The sequence below is a fragment of the Meles meles genome, chromosome 18 (genome assembly GCF_922984935.1).
Source record: "Meles meles chromosome 18, mMelMel3.1 paternal haplotype, whole genome shotgun sequence".
Lineage (NCBI taxonomy): Eukaryota > Metazoa > Chordata > Mammalia > Carnivora > Mustelidae > Meles > Meles meles.
The window spans coordinates 29859023-29882327 of record NC_060083.1 but is presented as its reverse complement, the minus strand read 5'-3'; the positions used below and the strand labels follow the sequence as shown (position 1 = coordinate 29882327).

Below are 23305 nucleotides of genomic sequence, written 5' to 3'. Positions count from 1 at the left end.
ACATCTATAGATTTATGTTCATCCTTGTTGACACATGTGGTACTAATTTATTCATTTACACTACTGTATAGTATTTGTTTTTGTGCGTGTGTGGGTTTATTTTTTTCAATTTTTAAAATAGTAGTAAAAAACAACAAAGTTTGCTGCTTAACCATTTTTGACGTATACAATTCCATGTCATTAAGTACATTTACAATATTATACAACTGTCACTATTTCCAGAATGTTTTCATCCCAAATCTAGAAACTCTATATGTTAAACTGTAACTCTTCATTTTCTTCTCTCCCAGGCCCTGGCAAATCCTATTTAATTACTTCCTTTACAAATTTGTCTGTTCTGGGTATCTCATAAAAATGGAATCATAGGTGCGCCTGGTTAAGTGTCCGCCTTTGGCTCAGGATCCTGGAGTCCTGGCATCGAGCCCCACATCAGGCTCCTTGCTCAGGAGGGGAGTCTGCTTCTCCTTCTGCCTCTGCCCATTCCCTCTGCTCGAGCTCTCTGTGTCTCTTTCAAATAAATAAAATCTTTTAAAAAAATCATATTTGTCCTTTTCCATCTTCCTTATTTAATTTACCATGTTTTCAAGGTTTATCTACATTATTATATGTATCACAACTTCATTCCTTTTTATGGCTGAATATTCCATTGTATGTATATACTACTTTATTCATCCATTCATCCATTGATGGATGTTTGGGTTGTTTCCACCTTACAGCTATTGTGAATAATTCTGCTATGTACATTGATGTGCAACTCTCCATTTGAGTTTTTGCCTTCACTTCTTTTGGTGATATACTCAGGAGTGGAATTGCTGAATCATATGGTAATTTTATGTTTATAAACTTTTTGAGGAACTACCAAGTTTTCAACAGTGGCTGTACCACTTTACATCCCCACAAGCAATGTACAAAGATAACAATTTCTCTACAGGCTTGCCAACACCTATTTTTTTTTTTTGTGTTTGTTGGTTTGTTTTATAGTAGCCATCCTAATGGATGTGAGATGATATCTCATTGTAGTTCTGATTTGCATTTCCCTAATGATTAGTGAAGTTATGCATCTTTTCATGTGCTTATTCATCCTTTGTGTATCTTTGGAGAAATGTCTATTCCAGTTCTTTGCCCATTTTTGAATTGGATTGTTTTTGAGTTGTAGGAGTTCTTTATATCGTCTGGATATTAATCTCTTATAAGATAAATGAATTATAAATATTTTCTCCTATTTTTGGATTACCTTTTCACTTTCTTGATGGTATCCTTATACCATCAATGCACAGAAGTTTTTAAATGTAGATGAAGTTCAGTTCCTCTATATTTTTCTTTTGTTGCCTACGCTTTTGAAGTCATATCTAGGAAATCATTGTTAGATACAATACTGGAAGATTCTGCCCTGTGTTTTCATCTAATAGCTTTATAGTTTGAGGTTTTGCATTTAGGTTTTTGGTAATTTTGAGTTAACTTGTAAATTGTGTAAACAATTCCTAACTTCGTCTTTTTTTTTATGTGAATATCCAGTTTTCCCAACATCATTTGTTGAGAAGACTGTCCATTCCCCTTTGAATGGTCTTAGTATTCTGATTGAAAATCAATTGACAGTAGTCTTAGTATCCTGACTGAAAATTAAAAAAAAAAAATCAATGCAAGGGCTTATTTTTGGACTCTATTTTCTATTTCATTGGTTTATATATCTGTCCTTAGGCCAGTATCACACCATTTGATTGCTGTTCCTTTGTATTAAGTTTTGAAATTAGGAAATGTGAGTCCTCCAATGTTCTTTTTTTTGGTTTGGCTATCCATCTCCTTCTGATTCCATATGGATTTTAAGAGGGGTTTTTCTATTTCTGGAAAAAAGGATTTTGGTAGGTATTGCACTGAATATAAATTATTTGGGGGGTAGTATTGTCATGTTAACAATATTAAGTCCTCCAATCCATGAACATGGCATGTTCTTTCATTTATTTATGTTTCTTTAGAATCTTTCAGCAGTGTTTTGTAGTTTGCAGTATACAAGTTTTTCACTCTTTGGTTAAATTTATCCCTAAGTGTTTTTATTCTTTTTGATGCTATTATGTATGTGCTGCAGAAGTGAGCACTCTTTTTGATACTATTGTGAATGGAACTATTTTCTTCATTTCCTTTTATGGTTGTTTACTCTTAGTGTGTAGAAATGAAACCAACTTTTCATGTTGGTTTTATATCATGCAACTTTGCTCATTTCATTTATTAGCTGTAACAGGCTTTTTTGAAGGGGGGAGTTGATGTGTATTCTTTTGGGTTTTCTAGATATAAGACCTTGTTATCCGTGAACAAAGATAGTTTTCTTTCTTTTTTTTCTATTTTTGAATACCTTTTCTTTCTTCTTCTTGACTAATTCTGTTTAATTGAAGTAGCAAAGGTGGACATCCTTATTTTGTTTCTGATTTTAGGGGGAAAGCTTTGAGTTGTTCACCATTGAGTGTGATGTTTGCTGTGAGCTCTTCATACAAGACCTTTAATATGTTTAGGAAATTTTCTTCCTTTCCTAGTTTGAGTGTTTTTATCATGAAAGGGTGTTAAATTTTGTCAAATGCTTTTCTGCCTCAGTTGAGAAGATCATGTGCCTTTTTTCCCCTCCATTCTATTATTGTGGTGAATTATATTGATTGATTTTTATGTGTTAAACAACCCTTGTGTTCCAGGGGTAAATCCCAATTAGTCATGATATATAATACTTTTTTTTATTTTATTTTTTAAAGAATTTTTAAAATTAACATATAATGTATTATTTGTTTCAGAGGTACAGGTCTGTGATTCATCAGTCTTACACAATACACAGTGTTCACCATAACACATGCACTCCCCACTGTCCCTCACCCAGCCACTCCATCTCTCCCACCCCTCTCTACTCCAGCAACCCTCACTTTGTTTCCTGAGATTAAGAATCTCTTATGGTTTGTGTCCCTCTCTCCTTTCATCTTGTTTTATTTTTTCCTCTCTTCCCTTTTTCCTCTGCCTTGTTTACCAATTCCACATATCAGTGAGATCATTTGATAATTCTTTTTCTGATTGACTTATTTTGCTTGAATAATACCCTCTAGTTCCATCCACATCATTGCAAATGGCAAGATTTCATTTTTGATGGCTACATAATATTCGATTGTGTATATGTTTTTTTTTTAAGAATTTCAAAATTTCTGTTTATTTGAGAGAGAGAGAAAAAAATGAGAGCAAAAGCAAGAGCAGGGAGAGGGAGAAGCAGATTTCCTACTGAGTAGGGAGCCTGACATGGGTCTCAGTCCCAGGACCCAGGGACCATGACCTGAGCTAAGGCAGACACTTAACCGATTGAGCAACCAGACACCTCTATAATAATTTACTATATATATATATATATATATTTCTTCTTCTTCTTCTTTTTTTTAATTTATTTGACAGACAGAGATCTCAAGTAGGCAGAGAGGCAGGCAGAGAGAGAGGAGGAAGCAGGCTCCCTGCTGAGCAGAGAGCCTGAGGCGGGGCTCGATCCCAGGACCATGGGATCATGACCTGAGCTGAATGCAGAGGCTTTAACCCACTGAGCCACCCAGGCGCCCCAAATGTTTCTTCTTTAAATGTTGGGTGGAATTCACCAGTGAAGATATCTGAGTCACAGCTTTTTTTTGTTGGAGGTTTTTGATTATTGGTTCAGTCTCCTTACTTGTTACAGGTTTGTTTAGATTTTCTTTTTCTTCATGATTCAGTATTTATAGATTATGTGTTTCTAAACATTTATTCATTACATCCAGATTATCCAGTTTGGTGGTATACAATTGTTCATAGTATTGTCTAATAATCCTTTTTATCTCTGTAAAGTTGGTAATTATATCTCTACTTTCTTTTGTGGTTTTCCTCATTCATTAAGTCTTCTTTTTTTCCCTTAGTCAATCTATCTGTTAATTTTGTTGATCTTCAAAAAAACAACTTTCATTTCTCTATTTTTTCTATTCCATTTTATTATTTTTTTCTTTCCTTCTGCTAGTTTTTGGTTTAATTTGCTGTTTTTTAGTTTCTTAGATGTACAGTTAAGATTAATTTAAGCTCTTTTTAATGTGTGCATTTATAGTTATAAATATCTTCTGTAACACTGATTTGCTGTTTCATAGTTTTGATATGTGTATATTTTTGTTTTCATGTATCTGAAGATATTTTCTAATTTCCTTTGTGATTTCTAGTTTGATCTAGTGGTTGTTTAAGGGTGTATTATTCAGTCTCCACATATGTGTGTATTTTTCTAATTTCCCTTCTGTTATTGATTTCTAGTTTCATTACATGGTTGTCAGAAAAACCACTCAATCCATTTAAAATATATTAAGAATTGTATTGTGGCTTAATCTGTGGTATATTCTAGAGGATATTCCATGTGTACTTAAGAACGTGTATTCTACTTTGTTGGGTTGAGTATTCTCTATGTATATCTGTCAGGTCAATTCGTTTATATATATTTTTTTAAGATTGATTTATTTATTTTAGAGAGAGTGTGTGCAGTGAGGAGGGGCAGAGGGAGAGGGAGAACAAGAATCCCAAGCAGACTCCCCACTGAGCACAGAGCCCAATGTGGGACTCATTTCTTGAGCCTGAGATCATGACCTGAGCTGAATTCAGGAATCAGAGGCTTGACTAATTGAGCCACCGAGGCACCCTGATAGTGTTTTTCAAATCTTTTTTATTTTTTTTTATTTTTTATTTTTTTTTTTTTAAAGATTTTATTTATTTATTTGACAGACAGAGATCACAAGTAGGCAGAGAGGCAGGCAGAGAGAGTGAGAGGGAAGCAGGCTCCCTGCCGAGCAGAGAGCCCGATGCGGGACTCGATCCCAGGACCCCGGGATCACGACCTGAGCCGAAGGCAGTGGCTTAACCCACTGAGCCACCCAGGCGCCCCAAATCTTTTTTATTGAACTTCTGTGTGGTTGTTTTGTTCATTATTGCAATTGGGATATTGAAGTCTCTTACTGTTACTGTAGAACTGTTTATTTCTCTATTCTATTCTGTTTTTGTTTCATACATTTTGGGGCTTTGTTCTTGGGCATTTATCTGTTTATTATAATCACATCTTCATGAGTTGACAATTTTTTCAGTATATAATATCTTTGTCTTTTTAATAGTTTTTCACTGAAAATTCATTTTTTATGGTTTTGTGTTATTGTCTGCACCTTCATTTCAACTTGAAGGACTCTCTTTAACATCTCTTATAAGGCAGGTCTAGTGGCAATGAACTCCCTCAGTTTTGCTTATTCTAGGGAAGTCTTTATCTCACCTTCAGTTTTTACTGAATATCATGTTCTCGGTTGGTGGGTTTTGTTTGTTTGTTTCTTTCTTTCAGCACTTCATATATAGCATTCTACTGGCCTGCAAGATTTCTGCTGAGAAATTCACTCGTTGTTTTATGGAGGTTCTTGCTTTGCTTTCGAAATTCTCTTTGTCTCTGACTTTTGATGCATTTATTTATAATGTGTTTCAGTGTGACCCTCTTAGATTTCATGCTATTTGGTGTCTGTTGGCTTCTTGAAGCTAAATGTCTGTTCTCTACCTCCACCCCTGATTTGGTAAGTTTTTTGACTAGTCTTTATTTATTTAAAAAAATTTTTTTAAAGCTCTTATTTATTTGACAGAGAGAAAGAGAGAGTACAAGTAGGGAGAGCAGCAGGTAGCCTGACATGGGGCTCCATCCCAGGACACTGGGATCATGACCTGAGCCGAAAACAGATTCTTAACCAACTAAGCCACCCAGGTGCTCCTTGGCTATTCTTTAAGTAAACTTTGTGCCCCCTTCTCACTTTTTTCTCCCACTGGGAGCCCCATATGTATATACTTGTCTGCTTGATGGTGTCCTATAAATACCCTAGGCTTTATTCACTCTTTTTCATTCTTTTTCTTTTTACTTCTCTGGATAATTTTTAATGACGTGTCTTTAAGTTTGTGGATTCTTTATTTGAGTTAAATCTGCTGTTGAATCTCTTCAGTAAATTTTTCAGTTCAGTTGTTATTTTCTTCAGCTCCAAAATTTCTGTTTGGTTCTTATATTTTTATGTCTCTTTTAAAATTCTCATTTTGCTTATGTATCGTTTTCCTGAGCTTGTTGAATATCTTTATGATGGTTATTTTAAATTATTTGTCAGGTAATTCACATGCCTCCATTTCTTTATAGTTGATTCCTGGAGTTTATTTCATTCCTTTTTATGTACCCACATTGAAAAAAAAACCCAGTCTTTCATAGACTGGCTTTGGAGCTACGGATTCTGGGGACCACCAAAACCTTTCCTGTGGATGTGTTGTCTCTAGACTCCTATGTATAAATTCTGAATTAGAGGGATTCCCCCCCCCCAAAAAAAAATTTATTTAAGAGCTTATAAATCACTTGCTCCCTCTGGTTTTTGTCTGTGGTACAACAGGTTCTCTGGAGTACTATAAGCCATCTATCTGTCTTTTGTTTTCCGCAGCTCCCAGGCTTTTAGAGTTTGTCAGCTCTCTGAGTCAGGCAGGATAGGAACCAGTCCTTCAGGCAGTGCCAAGCTGGAATACATAGTCCACTATTCTCTTCTACCTAGCCGGGGTAGAGACCACCAAGCTATGTTGGTTTGTCTGCTATACTACTAGTCCTCTGGAGTGGCACCAAGCTACCTACCTCTCTCTTTTGTTCTCAGTGGCCCCCTGGCATTTGGGGATGCTGGGTCTTGTCAGTGCTCTGAGACAGGTGACACAGAAACCACCAGTCCTTCAGGCAGCTTCCTGAAAAAGTACAACATTGGATGCACAGTCCAACAGTTTCCTTTCCCTGGAGAAATTGGGAGTTGGGAGTTTTCTACCCCTAATTAAGACCTGAGCCAGGGGGCGAGACTATGGTGAGGGAATGCATTCTAGTCTAAACTTTAGCCTTTGTGCTCAGTAACCCCCATCTCAGCACCATTTTCTGTCAGTACTTAGATTTAGGCAGGACGGAAAACAGTCCTCTGGGTAGCTCTCTAGATAGTCTGTACATTGGATGTATATTTCAGTCTTCTCTCCCTCTTAAGGGAAAAGCCGGGAGTTGGAAGTTTTCCCTGAGTCACACCATGCTGAGCTGGGGAGAGGGACTAAGGCAAATGGTGCCCCGAATTTTCCTACCTTCTATGTAGCTGGTTTCATACTCATCTAGGGGCAGGAGCCTCTTAACTGTTTTCCAGATTTCTCACAAAAGTAATTGTTCCATGTATTGTTGAATCAGTGTTTCCAATGAGGGCAAGGAGGATTTGTTGATGCATACTTACTGAATTTTTAAAGTGGAGATGTGAGTGGATGATGTGGTAAAATTAGTGTTTTGAAAATATTCTCTGGCTGAAATGTAAAGATGTAAGAGTGATAAGAAACAGGAAATCAGTTAGATTATTGGAGTAGTTTTTCAAGAGATTTTAATAGCTTGGACTGGGGTGCTGGCTTTGGATATGGAGAGATAGTTAGAAGACAAAAATTAAGAGGACTGGTAATAGATTGTACCTGGGCATTGAGGGGGAGAGGGAATTGTTAAGGATGACTTAGTGTTTTAGCAAAGGCAACTCAAGGGAATGGCGATATCCTTTATTGAAATAACAAACACTAAAATGTTATAAATTTGGTCTCTTATGAGACATTTCAGGTGCCTTTGAGATACCTAACTGGTGAATTTGACTGTGCTTAAAAATATAGCACATAAAGGAGCAAACTGGGTTGTAGATACAAATTTTGGAGTTTCAGGGCGTATTTATTCTGCATCTTTAGGAATGTAATGTTCTCTCATTAGAATGTAAGTGCCATGAAGGCAGGTATCTTTTCTATGATGTTCCCTGCTTTATCCTTAGATTTTTTTGTTTGATGTTTCTGGCACACTGTATGAGCTAAATCTGTTTATCGTTATTTGTTTTATTTTCTCCACCCTTCATCCCTGCTGCCTTGGTATTACTAAAAACATTCAAAAGAAATATATCCTGCTCCATTTTCACATTCGTTGTGTAATATTTCATATTTACATAAGAGCACATGCAATATAGATGTGAGTTACAAAGTATATTAATAAATCAATAAAATGCAAACATCAAAACTGCCACCTAAGAACTAAATATTACTTTTAAAACTATGTGGATGCCCCTTCTCAATCCCATCCCTTTGCCTACCCCCTAGTGTTAGTCATTGTCCTGAAGTTTGTAATTGCCATTCATTTTTTAAAAAAAATGGCCTTACACATACATACATATTCCTTAATACATATATACTCCTAAAACAATGTTATTTAATTTTGCTTTTTTTTAGTTTTTTTTTTGTTTTTTTGTTTGTTTTTTTTAAAGATTTTATTATTTATTTGACATAGACAGAGATCACAAGTAGGCAGAGAGGCAGGCAGAGAGAGAGAGAGAGAAGGAAGCAGGCTCCTGCGAGCAGAGAACCCGATGTAGGGCTCGATCCCAGGACCTGAGATCATGACCTGAGCAGAAGGCAGAGGCTTTAACCCACTGAGCCACCCAGGCGCCCCTTAAGTTTTTTTTTTTAATGGCATGGTATTAGATATCATTTTCTGCCATTTGGTTTTTTCACTAATCCAGTTATTTTTATTGCTTATCATAATCCATTGTATGACTATGAAATAGTTTATGTACTACCTTTAGTAAATATTTTTTGTTGTTTCTAGTCTTTTTATATTCTGCTGTTTAAATAATGCTGCTGTTGACATTTTTGTAGAAATTGAGATCTGATTTAAAATTTATACAGAAAGGAATTACCAAAATGTTTTTAAGTAATTTTTTTCCATTTTGTTTCCCTCTTGAACCTGGAAATTGTTCCCCAAAAATTTGAAAATATTTTTCCTTTTTCTGTGTAAATCGTTTTTTGTTCTGAAGGCCTTTCTGTTACTATTCATCTCCAGTGAATATATATGATTCCAAATTTTAAAAATCCATTGATATGTTCTTTACATATATTATTCCGTATTTGAAAAGAATCACTATTTTCCGTTCAGCACCAAATTCCCCACATATTTGAGCAAGGTTGATGATTGTTTTTGACAGAGAGCAAGCAGTGAAGGGACAGATGGAGTGGGAAAGAGAAAATGTTGAGCTTCATTCCACGGCCATAAGATCATGAACTGACCTGAAATCAAGAGTCACAGACTGAACTGACCGAGCCACCCAGGTGCCCCTAGAGCAAGGTTGATGATTCTTATAAACTTCAGTCTTCTTTATCCTTATTAATTTTGTCCAACTCATCTATAGATAGCTAAGAGGGGTACATCGAAATCCTCAGTACTATTTAGTGAATTGGTTAGTTTATCTTTATATTTCTTGTCAAATTTTCTTTTGTATATTTTGAAACTATGTTTTAAGTGCATGAAGATTCATGACTGTTACATCTTTTTAGTGGATGTACTTTTTAAGTATATAGAATATATATCTGTTCTAAAACTTTTTGCTTTGAAGTCTATTTTTTATGACTGTGATACACCTGATTGCTTTTGGTATATGCCTTGCATTTCTTTTTCTGTAAATTCATTTTCAAGATTTCTATGTGGTTTAATTTTAAGTGTCTCTATTGAACAACAACATATAGATGATTCTTTTTCTCTCTGTACCTCTTCCCTCCCTCCCTACATCTTTTCCTTTTCTCCCCCAAACAATGAGTGTCTCAGTTTTTTTTTTTTTTAAGATTTTATTTATTTATTTGACAGAGAGAGATCACAAGTAGACAGAGAGGCAGGGAGAGAGAGAGAGGGAAGCAGGCTCGCTGCTGAGCAGAGAGCCCGATGCGGGACTCGATCCCAGGACCCTGAGATCATGACCTGAGCCGAAGGCAGTGGCTTAACCCACTGAGCCACCCAGGCGCCCTGAGTGTCTCAGTTTTAATAAACGAGTTAAATTCATTTGTGTTTGCTTTAATTCTGGCCATACTTGACTTATTATTTTGTGCTTTCTTTTACCTCTTTCCCCCTTTTGTTTGTATTATTCAATTAATATGGATTTTTTCTTTTTTTTTAAATTTCTTTTCAGCATAACAGTATTCATTGTTTTTGCACCACACCCAGTGCTCCATGCAATATGTGCCCTCCCTATTACCCACCACCTGGTTCCCCCAACCTCCAACCCCCCACCCCTTCAAAACCCTCAGGTTGTTTTTCAGAGTCCATAGTCTCTCATGGTTCATCTCCCCTTCCAATTTCCCTCAACTCCCTTCTCCTCTCCATCTCCCCATGTCCTCCATGTTATTTGTTATGCTCCACAAATAAGTGAAACCATATGATAATTGACTCTCTCTGCTTGACTTATTTCACTCAGCATAATCTCTTCCAGTCCCATCCATGTTGCTACAAAAGTTGGGTATTCATCCTTTCTGATGGAGGCATAATACTCCATCGTGTATATGGATCACATCTTCCTTACCCATGAAGTTAATATGGATTTTTGTCCTTTGTCCCATAGTGGTTTGGAAATTCTGTATCCCATTGTGTCGTTTTTTCCCAATATAACATCTTTATTGCAATATAATTTACATACAGCTCACTCACTTAAAGTGTAAATTAATGGTTTTTATTTGATTCACAAAGTTCTGCAACTATATTTGAACATTTTCATCACTCCGTACCCCTTAGTAATCACTCCCTGTACTCCCCCTAACTTTCTCCCTTCCCTAGCCCTAGGCAACTTCTAATTTACTTTATGTCCCTATGCATTAGCCTCAGGAACTTACATATAAATGGAATTATACAATGTGTGGTCTTTTGTGTCTGACTTCTTTTACTTGGTATAGTTGTCCCTTGAAAAATGCTCTAATCCCCTCTGTAGTCAAAAATCTGCGTGTGTAAATTTTGGCTCCCCCAAAACTTAACTACTAATCGCCTACTATTGATCAGAAGCCTTACTGATAACATAAACAGTTGATTAACACATATTTTATATGTTGCATACATTATATACTGCATTCTTAACAATAAGAGAAAATCATAAAGAGGAGAAAATACATACATGGTGCTGTACTGTATTGAAAAAAAAATATGTTTATAAGTGGACCCATACATTTAAAACCTTTGTTGCTCAAGGGTCAACTGTATATTGTTTTTGAGGTTCATCCATGTTATAGCATATATCAGTACTTGATTTTTATGATCAAATACTCTACTGCATGAATATACCATGTTTTATTTATCCATCAATCAATTGAAAGATATTTGGGTTGTTTCTACTTAGGGATATTATGAATAATGCTGCTGTGAACATTTATGTACAAGTTTTTGTGTAGACTTGTTTTCATTTCTCTTGGGTATTATGAATGTAATTGCTGGATCATATGGTAGCTCTATATTTAACCTTTTGAAGAACTATCTGACTTCTTTCCAAAGCACCTGCACCATTTTATATTTTCACTGCACTGTATGAGAGTTCCAGTTCTCTGTATTCTTATCTAAAAATAGATAAAACTGAAGAGCAAATTTTTTTTCTTTTTCTAATTTCTGACCAAGAGCTCTCCTAGTTATGATCAAATTATTTGTCTCTTATCTGCCCCAGCTTTACTTGAGTTGCCTAAAATATTTCTCTGAACTTGGCTTTAAATGGTATGGCAGGGGCACCTGGGTGGCTCAGTTGGTTAAGCAAGCAACTCTTGATTTCAGCTCAGGTCTTGCTCTCAGTCATGACTTTAAGCCCTGTGTTGGGCTCCACATTGGCGTGGAGCCAATAAATACGTACATACATACTGGGCGTGGAGCCTACTTATAAATGAATGAATGGTATGGTATGGAAATTTGGAAAGGTTGATAGGTGTCAGAGTGCATAAAATTTTTCTGGAAGAATAGTCTTAGCTGTGATTGGATAATTAAAATAATTCTTCCTTTTCAATTAAAGCAAATTTAAATGGCTTCTATTTAGGGAAAAAATTTTGTCCTAGTTTTAAAATTTGCATTGACAATAAAGTTTTTCAGCTCTAATGCAAACCTAGAAAAAAATAGCCTGTCTGTTAGTGTCTCACTTTTCTCCTTTTTGTCTTCTCCTTATTCTCTGAACTATAATCTTATATATAAATCTTATATACTAGCAATTCAGTTTTATTTTTTAAAGATTTTACTTATTTATTTGTCAGAGAGAGAGCGTGCAAGCAGGGAAGCAGCAGGCAGAGGGAGAGCAGGCTCGCTGCTGAACAAGGAGGCCTGTGCAGGACTCTAACCCTAGACCCTAGGATTATGACCTGAATGAAGAGAGATGCTTAACTGACTGAGCCACACAAGCATCCCAACAATTCAGTTTTAAAAATTTAATAGAATTGAAGAGTTTTAGAGCTAAAAGTTCCTTCAGCTATATCAACAAACTTTAACAGCCTTATTTTGCAGATAATTTTTAAAGACCTATTAATATATGACAGTTTGTTTTGTATGTGCCATAAAATTGCCTGAAGTGATTGATATAATGCATATTTTACTTTTTAATTATAATATTCATGATTTATTTATAAATCTGTGGCTATTTTCATTGTAAGTTTTTGAAGTTCTTAGAATCTAAAAAGTCAGTAGATTGTTTTTTCTTCATTCATTATAACAAATTTTGAAATTTTGCGTGTATCATCCCTGCTTTGAAATTTTTTTAAACTTGTGTTAGATGTTTTCTAAATCATATGCAACTCTTTGATATTCTGAATTCTTTTTTATGTAATGGGAATGTCTTTGGGGGTAAGTGTATATTGAACCAATTTCTTTGTTCTTTCTGAAACTTGCCTTCTTAAATAGATTTTATGGAATATATTTTGGAATGACCAACTTAGTGATCTTCTTCAAGTAACGTGAGAGGTATCCATCCAGATTTTAAATGTTAAAAACATATTGTACTGGCAGTTATTATCTCAAGATCAAGGAATCAAAGATGAAAGGCTGTTTTCAGATGACAGAAAACAGTATATCATTGGATTAAATTGCGTTAAGTATCAACAATTATGCAAATTCATGACACATTTTACCTGGTTTTACATCCTTAGGATATTTATATCTTCTTCTAAACTGCTTATTCAGTAGAGAAATTTAAAGAGATTAATATATTATTCTGAACATTATCAACTTTATAATAGTCTTATCTTTGCATTGAAGACTCAGTTTGACTCTCCCGTATACGCTATAGCCCTGAATACTGTTACAAGGTTTTCATACTTCCTAGCACTGATGAGGGACTGATTCAAAAACAGTGCATATTCAAAAAGCAAATTTTAATGGCCAACCCTTGAGGCACTCAAAGTAAGATAGACTTTTAGATTAATGATTGCCCTACTTTTTTCTTTTTTAACCTAATGACACGGTGTTACAGAGAATTTTTCTTTTTATTAATCAGGGTACCTTGACCACTGCGTAATACACAATGAGATTTTTTACCAGTTAGTGATTTTCTTAGTCTGTTCCAGCTGCTATAATAAATTACCATGGACTTTGTAGTTTATAAACAACAAAAATTTATTTCTCACAGTGCTAGAGGCTGGGAGACCCAAGATCAGGTTGGAAGACAGCCCTCTTCCTGTTTGGTAGGCAAGGTCTTCTGGCTGTGTCTCATATGGTGGGGATCCCTTTTATAAGAGCACTCATTTCATTCATGAAAGCTCCATGCTCATGACCTAATAACCTCCCAGAGGGCCTATTTCATGATACCATCATCACTGGGGATTTGGAGTTCAACATATGTCTTTTGAGGGAACATAAACATTTACACCATAGTAGTGATAACAATTTTATCTTACAATCTTATTAAATTTATTTCTGAAAATAGATAAGGGTGATGGGGTGCCTGGGTTGTTCAGTCGTTTAAAATGTGGGACTCTTGATTTCTCCTCAGGTCACCATCTCAGGGTCCTGAGATCAGCCCCTCTCAGGCTCTGAGCTCAGCCGGGAATCTGCTTCTCTCCTCCTTCTCTCTCTGCCTTTTGCCTGCCCATGTGCATGTTTTCTGTCTTTCTCTCTCAAATAAATAAAATCTTCATTAAAAAAATAAAATAGATAAGGGTGAAATTCTGAGGAAATAAACCATCTTATAAAATTTAGTTTCTGGGGGCACCTGGGTGGCTCAGTGGTTTAAGCTGCTGCCTTCGGCTCAGGTCATGATCTCAGGGTCCTGGATCGAGTCCCACGTCCGGCTCTCTGCTCTGCAGGGAGCCTGCTTCCCTCTCACTCTCTCTGCCTGCCTCTTTGCCTACTTGTGATCTCTCTCTGTCAAATAAATAAATAAAATCTTTAAAAAAAAAAAATTTAGTTTCTGTTTTCTAGAAAATTTGTGGTAATGGCCTGTTGCTTGCCTACATTATAATAATTGGTCCATACTGCATAGAACTCTGCATAGAACAAGTGGGTAAAACAGATCAATTTAAAGCATAGTAATTTTTAGCACTGGCTTTTGTCTTTTTATTTCAGCTCTTATGTTTATTGTTAACTTCTACTTCCTTTGCATTTACGATGTGATTTTCTTGCTTCTTAAAAAGAATGCTTCAATATGGTATATATATACAATGGAATACTATGCAGCCATCAAAAGAAATGAAATCTTGCCATTTGCAAGGATGTGGATGGAACTAGAGGGTATTATGCTTAGCAAAATAAGTCAATCGGAGAAAGACAACTATCATATGATCTCCCTGATATGAGGAAGTGGAGATGCAACGTGGGGGGTTTGGGCGGTAGGAAAAGAATAAATGAAACAAGATGGGATCAGGAAGGTAAGGAAGCTTTAGGTGACGATATTAAGGAATTTCACTTTGGGTTTAAAGAGATAACTTAATATTTATCAACTTTGACAGAAGTCATTTTTTTCTGCTTTTGAAATCCCAAAATAGCGATCATAGAAGTAGTGGTAGCAAAAGCAGCAACACCAGCAGTAATGTTAGTAGTAATAGAAATGGTGGCAGTTAACTTTTACGGAGCTCTTACTATCTGCCAGGCATCATTCAGAGCTATCTAAATTAGTTAATGAATTTTTTTTCCCCTTTTTATTTATTTATTTTTTTTTTCAGCGTAACAGTATTCATTCTTTTTGCACAACACCCAGTGCTCCATGCAAAACGTGCCCTCCCCATCACCCACCACCTGTTCCCCCAACCTCCCACCCCTGACCCTTCAAAACCCTCAGGTTGTTTTTCAGAGTCCATAGTCTCTTATGGTTCGCCTCCCCTCCCCAATGTCCATAGCCCGCTCCCCCTCTCCCAATCCCACCTCCCCCCAGCAACCCCCAGTTTGTTTTGTGAGATTAAGAGTCATTTATGGTTTGTCTCCCTCCCAATCCCATCTTGTTTCATTTATTCCCAATAACGACTCTATGACATATTCTTGTTTTTCTCATTTTATAGATGAGAAAAATAAAATGAAGAAAGGTTAATTTGCTTGCCATAGTCACATTGTTGTCACATTCTCTTTCAACAAACCAAGGTAAGTTTGTTCATTTGGACCCAAAACAAGTTCATTTTTTTCTTTCTCCTTTTCAGTTATTAGAAAAGTTAAAAGAACGTTGGCTCTACACTGGTTTATGGCATAATCTGGAGTTGGTGAAGACAGTCATTGTAGAACCTCAGGGAGGAGAAAAAACTGATTTTGATGAATTACTGCAGGTGTACTATGATGCAATCAAGTACAAAGGCGAGAAAGGTAAATGGATATTATTTGATGGTCAATGAAACAATATTTTTATCATAAAGTAAGTTGATGCTGTCAGAATTTTATGTTTTTTTTTATGAATTGCACTTAATAGAAAAATTATACTTTCTAATCTGTTTGAGAAGAAAATAAGTTGAAAACATTCTGTTATTTGGAACTGTTCTCCTATGAATATTTTCATTTGGAGATGCCAATTCAACTTTAACAGCATATATTTAGGTAAAGAAGACATTTAGTATAGTCTTCCTTACACTACCTAAAATGTTTTGTGAAAGAGGGTGGACGGAGAATGCATAAATATCTTCCTTACTAGCCAGATGAACCCTACACTTTGATGCAAATAATGTACTTTATGCTTACATTCTATTACATAAGATAAATTTGAGATTTCAAAACACAGCTGAAGGCTCAATTTCAAATTTAGCAAATGTCCATAAAAGGTTTGACAGGAAGAGCTAATAGTAATAACTTATGAACAGTGTACCATCTTAAAGATGCTATAACATAATTGTCAATATTGTCAGTGTGATAATATTTTATACAGAGTGTTCTATATGTTTTAAATGTTTTCCAATATAATATTAGATTCAATAGGATATATAGTACAAACTAGAATTGTTTAAATCATTCTGAAAACTTTACATTCTGATGGTAAAAGAAGTGATTGCAATTTCACTTTTTTAAAGATAAAACAATGCCTGATTGCTTAGTTCATCTGCAACTTAATAATACTCTTGTGGCTTTTCCGTGTATGTTATCTGGGAATACACAGTTTGTAGATTTATTTGGTACCAGAAATTAATTTGCTGTCCATTTTAAAACTTTATCTCATCATAGTTTTTTATTTTGATTCTTTTAAAGTTGCTATTATTACTTAATTAGATCTTTTCAAAATGACAACAATAAGCAGCTTTGGGGAATTTGGGATGTGCTTTTTAAAACTTTATTTTTTGTTGCTTAAGATGGAGCCCTCTTGGTAGCAGTTTGTCGTGGTAAAGTGAGCGAGGGTCTGGATTTCTCAGATGACAATGCCCGTGCTGTCATAACAATAGGGATTCCTTTTCCAAACGTGAAAGATCTACAGGTAGGCCAGCAAACCTTAAGTTTTGTTTATCACAGAAATTGTTGATTTTAAGTTTTTATTGAAGTTCCATTTAGTTAATGTACAGTGTAATATTAGTTTCAGGTGCTGAAGTTCTTGAACATTATGTAAAGTTAATTATATTTTTTTGTATCCTCAGATATTTTAATGCTCTGGTGACTCAGAATGAGTGAGAAAGGTTTAGTAGAACATGGATTTATTTTTTTTTAATTTAGTGATTTATCATTTGATTTATTTTTAATCTTTTTTTTAAAGATTTTATTTATTTATTTGACAGAGAGAGAGAGACACAGTGAGAGAGGGAACACAAGTAGGGGGAGTGGGAGAGGGAGTAGCAGGCTTCCTGCTGAGCAGGGAACCTGACGTGGGGGTCAATCACAGGACCCTGGGATCATGACCTGAGCTGAAGGCAGATGCTTAATACTGAGCCACCCAGGTGCCCAGATTTATTTTATTTTTAACTTACATTGTCTTTTGCTCAATAAGAGTGATTTTCAGAGTGATCCAAGACCAGTAGTATCAATCTGTATCACCTGGGAATTTGATAGAAATACACATTTTCTAGGCTCCATCCAGACCAACTGAATCAGAAGCTGGGGAGGTGGAGCCCAGCAATTTGTGTTTTATAAAGCTCTTAGTCATAGACTTACAAGGGTCCCCCAGAGAATTCTAGAATTCTAGGGCTCTTTATTTCCCTTCTCTCAATACCATACACTGCCCTGCTAATTTCAGTGATTTTAGCTGCTCCAAAATGTGACGTCTTGCACTGCAGCTCAGCAGGACAACCATACTCTGCTTGTACTTCAGTGTTCTAGATACAATTTTCAGGAAATTTTATGTAGGAAAATTGCTGAGAATCATGGAGTTCACCTAATGGATTTCCCTTATCTCTGAGGTTATGGTTTTATGCAGTGGGAGGGACATTCCCAAACCAGTTTTTCTATCTTGGCCAAAAACAGGAGTTTTGCTTCATTATCACTAATTGTTTACTAAACATATTTGAAAAATTATCTGTAGCAATAATTTGAAGCCTAAAGGTGATGTTATTTTCCATCAGAAAGGATTTTCTTTTATTTCCTACTGGAATTTGAAGGTGCCAGCAATCTGAGACCAAGACTTAAGGTTTTCTGGACATTTAGCTGATGAGAATGAGTATAATTTATATCCCTCCTCCTGGAATACAACCCGTTGGGGTCTCATACCAAAGCAAGAATTCTTTCCCTGGACAGTTATCTTATTTATTGTTAATTCTTTAGTAGACACTGTGAATTATATAATATTAACAGTAATAAATTGTATTTCTCTGGTTAGCTCCTACTTTTCCCTAAGCTCTGGATCTCTTCAAAATTTCTGAAAGTCCTCAGGAGGTATCTAATCCTTTCAGGGTACACTGACTTTGGTGGCTTCTGTTACCTTTTCTTCAGCCACTAGGGCTCCCATTGAGAGTGCTGATGACCATGCCCAGGGCTCCTATTCTGAAATGATTTATACTGCTTCTCACTATAGCTACGGATGAAATAGTTGACATCTACTCAAGAAAACTGTTTTGTTTTCTTTCTTTCTTTGCTTTTGTTGCCACCTTCCACTGAAGCTGAGGGCTGCTGATGGCACTGCTATTGTCGGTGTTCCTGTCTCTCTTTGATGTCTTATCATTTTACCTGGGTCCTGTATTATTGCACTAATGCTCTTTTGTTAGAGTGGAGAAAATCCCTTTCCCTTCTTTGTACCACACATTCTCCCAATGTCTTAAAATATATTTATAGTTTCCCTAAAACTTAGCTCCTTCATTTTATGCTTATATTCTTTTTCTTGGACCTAAATAGGAGTCCTTGAGGACCACAGAAGGAGATAACTTTTTGGCTAATAATATGTTGTACTAAATGTTATACTCACAAAATAGCAAGGCCTGAAAAGAATCATTCACATAAAACTCATAATAGTGATTACACCTGAGAAGAGAAAGGCATGATATTGGGGTGGTTATCAAATGGGACTTTAACTTTTTCTATAATATTTGTTTTAGTAGAAAACAAATTTTAAGAGAATGTGGTAAGAATAAAGATATTTACTATGTCATTCTTTGAAAAAAATTAAATTTAAATAAAATGTTACTTGTGAAGAAAAAAATTACATTTACCTTCTACTTTCTCTGCCCTCACTCCCAGCAACTGTGATTATGGGCATTGTTATTGCACTGGTGTTGAAATCGTAATTCTCTCTTTCCTCAGAATTAGTTCTTCTCAGGCACCTTCTCATACCATCATACAAAAAACTCAGAGATGAGCTGCTCTGACATCCCTCAGTAATGGTCTTGCTTGTCATGGTTCTGCTTGTCACGGTTCTGCTTATCTGAATTGTAATGGCTGTAGTTATATAAAACAGCAGAACAACAGAAGCTCCAATGAGATCTGGGTGCAGAGGAGGAGGGTGGTTCTAAAGAAGTTTCCCTACTGGTTCGTGAAAAGGGTGAGTAGGGTAGACCCAAAAGTAGTCCAAACTGCAGGGACAAGGGACAGATAAAGAGGAAAATTCTTCATTGGCAATATCAGTTGTAAGAGAAGTATATTTCCTGTTGCCTTATGTCTAGATCAACTCTTCCTGTGAAACAAACAATTGTAAAACAGTGGATTAAAACAATAATCAAAAACAGTGGATTAAAACAATAATCACTTATTATGAATCACATATCAGTTGGTGGGGAGTAGTAGCTGGGTGGTAGATGATCTGAGCTGGGCCTGAGTGAGCAGCTCTGCCGATTTCTACTGGGCTTAGTCACCGTGCTATGGTTTCACCAATGTAGGTTTGGCCCAGTTGGGTCAGCTCTGCTCTGTATGTATCTCATCCTTTGTATACCAGCAGACTAGCCAGAACATGTTACCATGTTTTATACTTTGGCAGAGATATAAGAGGGCAGGCTTGATTGAGCAAGCACTTTCTGAATGCCTACTTATATCATATCTACTAACCTATTGCCCAAAGCATGTCATATGCCTAAGCCCAAAGTCAGGAGCAATAGGAGAGATGTGGGTATTTTCTATGAAACGTGGAAAAGGACTTAGAGGCAAGACTCTGAAAAGGAGTTTTGCCTTTTTTTCGCAACTAAAGGATATTTGCAAGGCATCCATTCGAAAGACTGATGTTTATAAGCTTTTAAGAGTATAGGTATGTAATTTTTATAATAATCAGGAAGGCCTTTTATCATTTGGAAATGACTAGAATATAGCCATCAATACCCGAAATATCTGAATATCTGAAATAAATCAGAGTACTATTATGGCTGATTTCTTAAGATTCATAAATGATCCAATAAATTATTGAAAGTATTTATTTGGAATAAAAAAGAAATAAAAATAGAAATCAAATTTATAAATATGCTATATTTATTTATATATTAATTTATGAATGTAAATTAAGATAGAAATAGAAAAGTTTGATAATTAAGCCCACTTTATTTTTTTGTTTTTGCCTGTGCTTTTGCTGTCATAGTTAGGAAACTATTGCCAAATCCAGACCATGCAGATTTGAACATTTTCTTCGAAAACTTTCGTAGTTGGAGCTCTGAAATTTAGATATTTGGTTCAATTTTGAGTAAATTTTTGTATATGATATAAAATAAGGGTCTAACGTCCTTGTATCTGAAATGAGTCTCTTGTTCACACCGTATAGTTAGATCATGTTTTTTTAATTCATTTAGCCAAATTCTGCCTTTCAGCTGGAGAGTTTAATCTATTTACTGATAAGGAGGGACTTGGTTCTACTATTCAGCTGTTTTCTGTGCTTTGTGTTCTTCAGTTGCTTCATTATTACCCTGTTTTGTACCTAGTTGTTTTTTCTTTCTTTTTTTTTTTAGATTTTATTTATTTATTTGACAGACAGAGATCACAAGTAGGCAGAGAGGCAGGCAGAGAGAGAGGGGGAAGCAGGCTCTCTACTGAGCAGAGAGCTCGGTGCAGGGCTTGATCCCAAGACCATGGGATCATGACCTGAGCCGAAGCCAGAGCTTTTACCCACTGAGCCACCCAGGCGCCCCTCTAGTTATTTTTTCATTGAGTACTATTTTGATCCCCTTTGACCTCCATTTTTTAGTTATTTTCTTAATGTTTACTGGGGATTACAAGTAACATCCTTAATCTCTGTCCTTCCCTTCTTTTATTTTACTGTCTGGATTGCAATTTTTATACATTGTATGCCCGTTAACATAATTTATAATTATTGTCTTATACATTTACCTTTTAAATCATGTAGAAAAAAAGAATTACAGACTAAAAGTATAATAATACTGGCTTTATATTTACCTACATAGTCCTCTTTACCAGTGTCCTTTATTACTTCCTAAATCATATAAAATACTCCCCTCCTCGTATTTTAGTGCTTATAAATATGTTTTATAATGTGTTACATGATGTATGTCAAGGATTAGGATAATTTCTTTGTGTTTCTTTAATTAAAATAATGCCTTGCAATGTAGTAGGTATTCAATAAATGTTGATTTTTTTTAAATAAAAATGTTGATTTAATTAATGACTAAATATAAACCTATTAACGTAATATTGCCATATTCTTGTTTTCTGTAAAATGAGATGAAGAACTAAATGATTTCCATAAATGGTTCTTCCAAAACTGAAATAGTTCTTCAGATTACTGGACTATAAATTAGGATTTGATCATTTTTTTTTAATGTTAATACTTAGTCTGTCATACAAAAATAAGTAGAAGTTATTTATATTGAAAACCTTAAATATTCTAGCTTTTGGAAATAAAACAATCTATTTCAACATTGTTTTCTCTTTTGTTTCATTTGAATTCATATTTGAAGGTTAAGATCAGTGTCAGAGTTAGAAAAGTGATCTGAATGGGGGAAAAGAGCAATGGCATTAATTTTATGATACTAAAAGTTTTTTTCTTAAATTTGAGACATAGATTATGGAAGTAAAAAATTAATACAGTTTAAAATACTGACTTAAGGCTCTTATAGTCTCAATTGCAGAGTTTGGCTTTTAGAGAAGCAGGAAAATGTATGTTAGAGCCAAAAATATGACTTCTTTGGCTGTGACCAGGATTTCCTCTTCCCACCTTGGGGACTAGAAAGTAGAGGTAGGAAAATTTCATTTTGGAGCCAAGTGTGACTTGTTTAGTTCAAGTCATAATTTATTGCACACACCTCAGGGACCTGAAAATAAAGAAACCCACTATGAAATGTTGATAATGGGCCACTCTGAAGGGCAAACTTTAAGCTAACTTTCCCGGTGAGGATTTTTTTTTCACTTCCACCTTTCCCAGATGCTTCTGATCATTCTATAAGGACATACTTAATCGTGTAATAGTTAAAAAGAAAGCTTTCTGTGCACTAAACCATAGTATTTGAAAGGGAGGAAAATGAAGCAAGGCCTTTATGTGATTAGATGTTGGTGAAAAAATATAACTAAAAGAAAAGTTGTTTTCTTTTAATGCAATTAAGTCACAGTATAACAAGGCTCCCATTTAATGGATATCTAAAGCAAATCCTTTGACCAATTAGTATGATCTAAAAACTACAAAAGCCTTCAACTTTATAATTCAGGCATCTACATCTCAAATTGGCATGGTCATAATTTGTGAAACATTATAAGGTATAATATTTAGATTTTAAAATTGCATCTTATTTATATTCCCTAACATAGTTTGGTAGTATATAGAAATATTTTCTTTTCATGAGTGTTGTACCTTTACTCCCCTGTGGAAAATTCATAAAAATGGCAAATAGCTAAAAATTTTTGTACTTTAAAGATGCTCAGGTGGTATGTTAGATTTTTATAATTGGTTTCATAAAATTTGATGATAATATTCAATAACAAGTGCTCTTACAATGATTAACTTAAGATAATAAATTTCTTTTTTTTTTTATTTTTTCAGCGTAACAGTATTCATTCTTTTTGCACAACACCCAGTGCTCCATGCAAAACGTGCCCTCCCCATTACCCACCACCTGTTCCCCCAACCTCCCACCCCTGACCCTTCAAAACCCTCAGGTTGTTTTTCAGAGTCCATAGTCTCTTATGGTTCGCCTCCCCTCCCCAATGTCCATAGCCCGCTCCCCCTCTCCCAATCCCACCTCCCCCCAGCAACCCCCAGTTTGTTTTGTGAGATTAAGAGTCATTTATGGTTTGTCTCCCTCCCAATCCCATCTTGTTTCATTTATTCTTCTCCTATCCCCCTACCCCCCCATGTTGCTTCTCCATGTCCTCATATCAGGGAGATCATATGATAGTTGTCTTTCTCCGATTGACTTATTTCACTAAGCATGATACGCTCTAGTTCCATCCACGTCGTCGCAACATTTTTTGTGTTATTTTTCTTTATTAATATAGTATGTTGAGTTACTAAAATAGATTTTATTTGGAAACTTTAAAATTCAGAGGGTGATCTGGTTATCTTAGTATTGACATACAATAACTACTATCTTGTTGTTTAGGAAACTTCTCTTAGCTTTGAAGGTACTGAGCTATTTGAATATATTTAATCAATTTTGGAAAATTACATTCATGATTGAAAAATACAAGCATGTTAAATTATGTTATTGACTTAAAACAGATATATATAAA

At 35.3% G+C, this 23305-nt stretch overlaps 1 protein-coding gene across 2 annotated transcripts in view; it reads left to right on the top strand.

Moving 5' to 3' along the window:
• BRIP1 (BRCA1 interacting helicase 1) overlaps positions 1-23305 on the top strand; it is a 183491-nt gene that overhangs the window by 115443 nt on the left and 44743 nt on the right. For both annotated transcript variants that reach the window (XM_045985542.1, XM_045985543.1), the window contains 2 exons: positions 15454-15613; positions 16585-16706. In XM_045985542.1, the coding sequence (XP_045841498.1) occupies positions 15454-15613; positions 16585-16706 (282 nt within the window). The remainder of the gene's footprint in view (positions 1-15453; positions 15614-16584; positions 16707-23305) is intronic.